Below are 3,871 nucleotides of genomic sequence, written 5' to 3'. Positions count from 1 at the left end.
CAACCAGCGACCAGGTCTTGGTGAAGAAGATTAATGAGAGGAGAGGCCCGAGAAAGATGTGATCCCACTGGGAAGATGAAGTTTCTATCATCATCAGAAAGAAGACTACAGACAGCGCAGTGTGTGAGATAAGACCTGAAAATGGAAGTGGCAAGGCCAGGATTTCCACCATCATCTCCTGTTGCCGTGTGACTTCCCTCCTGTTGCGAAACATCAGCAGAAACCTTACAGAGAGGGAACAGCACACAGCAAGCTATTACTGGGGAGAATGCAGACATTCCACCAAGGTAGTTCCGTTGAGAAATGGTTGGATCCAGTTAGTGGGTCAGAAGATGAAATATTTGAGGACCAAGCTGGATGGGGCCCAGTAAAGGGACTAGATTTCTCTGATCTCAACTCCGACACCACAGCGTTCCAACCACAAAGGAAAGGAGGGTGCATCGACAGCCAACTCCATCTTCATCTCTATTAACCACACAGAAATAACTACTTGAAGACTGTGACATCAATGAAGAGACAGAAGGGTACCTCAGTGAAGTGCTGCAGGAACCTCTGGAATCTGAGGAAGAAGTAGTATGAGAAGACACCACCAATCGCAACTATGCCTGACCAAAGAGATGGATACAACCTCCACAAACACTGACCTATGAGTCATCGCATACTGCATTCGCAGAGATTGCTCCATTGGAGCAGGAATGGTCACACTCTTCGAAGCCAAGGTCGCTGGTGTAAAAGATCTGCTCAGCCACACAAGGAAGGCTGGAGATGGTGTGGTGCTCAAAAGAGGAAACAGGTTTGTGTACTGCCTCATCACAAAAGACAGCACTCTCCAAAGGTCAATGTGCACCTGCTTGGAGGCAATGAGAAACCACTGCATTGCTCATGGAATAACCAAGGTCTCCGTGCCATGGAATGGATGTGGGCTCGAGACGTTGAATTGGGAAAAAGTGCTGAAGATTCTGGAGGATGTCTTCCAAGACACCAACACCAATATCTCTGTCTTCTCATGGTTAAAACCTCAGTAGCAAGCATGAGTCATGGAAAAATGAACAGTCATTTGGATGAAGTGAATGTTGGGAGGACTTTTTGTTTTTTTTGAGGGGCAGAGTGTTGCGAGAAAAACTACCACCCCATTAAAATTCAGAAAAATGACAAGATTAACATGAAAACTCAGAAGCCAACCTGAATAATAATATTAGGTGGAGATGCAGCCTCTGGCCACCAGATGGCAACAACGCCGTCGCTCTTTTTACAACACTTCTGGTTTTTCGGGAGGGGACGTCATCAAGGACTCAAACAACGGGTACGGATAACTAATTAAACGTGTTAAACAAGGTGGTGTCAAATCAACGGCGGTAAACTTCTAAAAAAAGCCAAAAAAATTCTACAGCCTTTAAAACCTTGATTATATTTCAATTGAATAAATATTTCAACACTATGGAACACAAATCACCTTGTTTACACTCCCCAAAAACCTCAAGTTTAACAGTACTTGGACAAAATATTATTGTACAAGCAAATACAACCAGTCACTTCGCTGATGGCAATATTAGGGGTGCAGGAGAAAGAGGGAAAGAGGAAGGGGGGGTATAGTGTAGGGATGGAAGGGAGGGAGAGAGGATGGAGTGGAGAGGGAGAGAGGGAGATGGGTTGGAGAGAGGGTTAGGGGTGGGAGAGAGAGGGTTAGGAGTGGGAGAGAGAGGGAAAGGGGTGGGAGAGGCAGAAGAGTGGGATAGAGGTGGGAGAGAGAGGGTTAGGAGTGGGAGAGAGAGATAGGGATAGGGGTGAGAGAGAGAGGGATAGGGGTGAGAGAGAGAGGGATAGGGGTGAGAGAGAGAGAGAGAGAGAGAGAGGGATAGGGGTGAGAGAGAGAGAGGGATAGGGGTGAGAGAGAGAGGGATAGGGGTGAGAGAGAGAGGTATAGGGGTGAGAGAGAGAGGGATAGGGGTGAGAGAGAGAGGGATAGGGGTGAGAGAGAGAGAGGGATAGGGGTGAGAGAGAGAGAGAGAGGGATAGGGGTGAGAGAGAGAGGGATAGGGGTGAGAGAGAGAGAGGGATAGGGGTGAGAGAGAGAGGGATAGGGGTGAGAGAGAGAGGGATAGGGGTGAGAGAGAGAGGGATAGGGGTGAGAGAGAGAGGGATAGGGGTGAGAGAGGCAGAAGGGTGGGATAGGGGTGGGAGAGGCAGAGGAGTGGGATAGGGGTGGGAGAGTGGCAGAAGGGTGGGATAGGGGTGGGAGAGGCAGAGGAGTGGGATAGGGTGGGAGAGAGAGGGTTAAGGCCCTGTCACACCTTGACGATTTAGCCAGCGTATGCCTGACATATGCAACATTTGGCTAAAACGCTGGCACACGTCGAATACGTTATGGGTAAGTTTGTATACGTTAAGAGCACGCTGGCATACGACGTAGTACGCTGGAATACGTCGTAGTACGCTGGCATATGTCTTTGTACGTTGGCATACATCATAGTACGCCGAGGTGTTCGACAAATTTTCCTTGCTTGAAATTTTTCGTTGTATGCCAGCGTATGACTCACACGTTCCGCATAATGCTGGCCATAAGTTGTAGGCACTATACACGATCGTTGACACACGTAACTTGTACGTTACTCATAAGTCTCATTCAATCACCGCAGGTTGGTCGGTGGTCTTTCTGTTTTCTACCGACTCCTCTCCAGCCTTGCCTTCCCTGCTCTCTCTGCGATTTATCCCCACCACATTTCCACAGGGTGCTCAAGGTCCGTCAACAACCCCCTTCTGGTAAAACTACCAAAATCACGAATCACTGCTCATCTTCACTCTTTCATTCCTCTTTTTTCCTGCCTTTGGAATAAACTTCCTCACTCTATTCAATCCCACTCTTCCCTCCAGGCTTTCAAAACAGCTGTTCACCACCACCTCTTATCTTCCCCCATCCAAATCCTCGATCTTTTCTACCCCCGATAATCCACCCAAGCCCACTTCATTCAATTCTCCTGCTTTCCTTCCTGAAAGTCCCTGTAATGTCCATCTTCTCTTCGCCATGTTCCCCGTCCCATCCCCATCCCTCTCCCTTCCACAGTTCACCTAATGTGTCTGTTCCCCACTGTTTTGTCCCTTCCACTCCCGCCCCTCTTGTCTCATGCCCCCTTGCTGTGAGTTGTGTGTTAGCTCTCATACGAGCCTTGACAAGGTATACAAAAAAAAAAAAAGTCGAAACGCATCAAAGTAATGGTTAGCGTCAGTCTTCTAGACACACTGGTTTTTTTTTTCTTCGGTATGACGGTCATGTTGACACTTCGATTTCTAGTGCGGTTATAATATAATATAATTAAAAGGCTGCCGCTCAACGATTTAAATCATAACTGCACGAGAAATCGAAGTGTCAACATCACCGTCATGCCGAAGAAAAAAAAAAAAAAAAACCAGGGAGTCTGGAACACTGACGCTAACCATTACATTGACGTGTTTCGACTTATGAGTAACGTATGTCGACGTGTGTCAACGATCGCGTAGCGTGCCTACAACTAATGCCAGCGTATGCGGAATGTGTGTCATACGTCGAGAAATTTTCAACATGCTGAAAATTTCTCGACATACTCTGTGTATGACGACATATGCCAGCATACTACGACGTATGCCAGCGTACTACGATGTATGCCAGTGTGCTATTAACGTATACAAAACTTACCCATAATGTATTCGACGTGTGCCAGCTTGGTTCGGCAAATTTTTCATACGTCGGCATACGCTGGCTAAAACGTCAAGGTGTGACAGGGCCTTTAGGAGTGGGAGAGAGAGGGATAGGGGTGGGAGAGGGGTGAGAGAGTGGCAGAAGGGTGGGATAGGGTTGAGAGAGTGGCAGAGGAGTGGGATAGGGGTGGGAGAGAGA

At 47.7% G+C, this 3,871-nt stretch overlaps 1 protein-coding gene across 1 annotated transcript; it reads left to right on the top strand.

Annotated features, from left to right (window-relative positions):
* The first annotated feature begins 695 nt into the window (after window positions 1-695).
* On the top strand, window positions 696-1,025 carry OARD1 (O-acyl-ADP-ribose deacylase 1). The gene has a single exon (XM_085876569.1). The coding sequence runs from the start codon at window positions 696-698 to the stop codon at window positions 1,023-1,025; it is 330 nt and encodes a 109-aa protein (XP_085732695.1).
* The last annotated feature ends 2,846 nt before the right edge of the window (window positions 1,026-3,871 follow it).

Source organism: Eptatretus burgeri, chromosome 4 (genome assembly GCF_056783735.1).
Source record: "Eptatretus burgeri isolate ZD-2024b chromosome 4, Ebu_testis_v1, whole genome shotgun sequence".
NCBI classification, from domain to species: domain Eukaryota; kingdom Metazoa; phylum Chordata; class Myxini; order Myxiniformes; family Myxinidae; genus Eptatretus; species Eptatretus burgeri.
The sequence above is the reverse complement of the archived record's forward strand: the minus strand, read 5'-3'. Positions and strand labels throughout refer to the sequence as shown.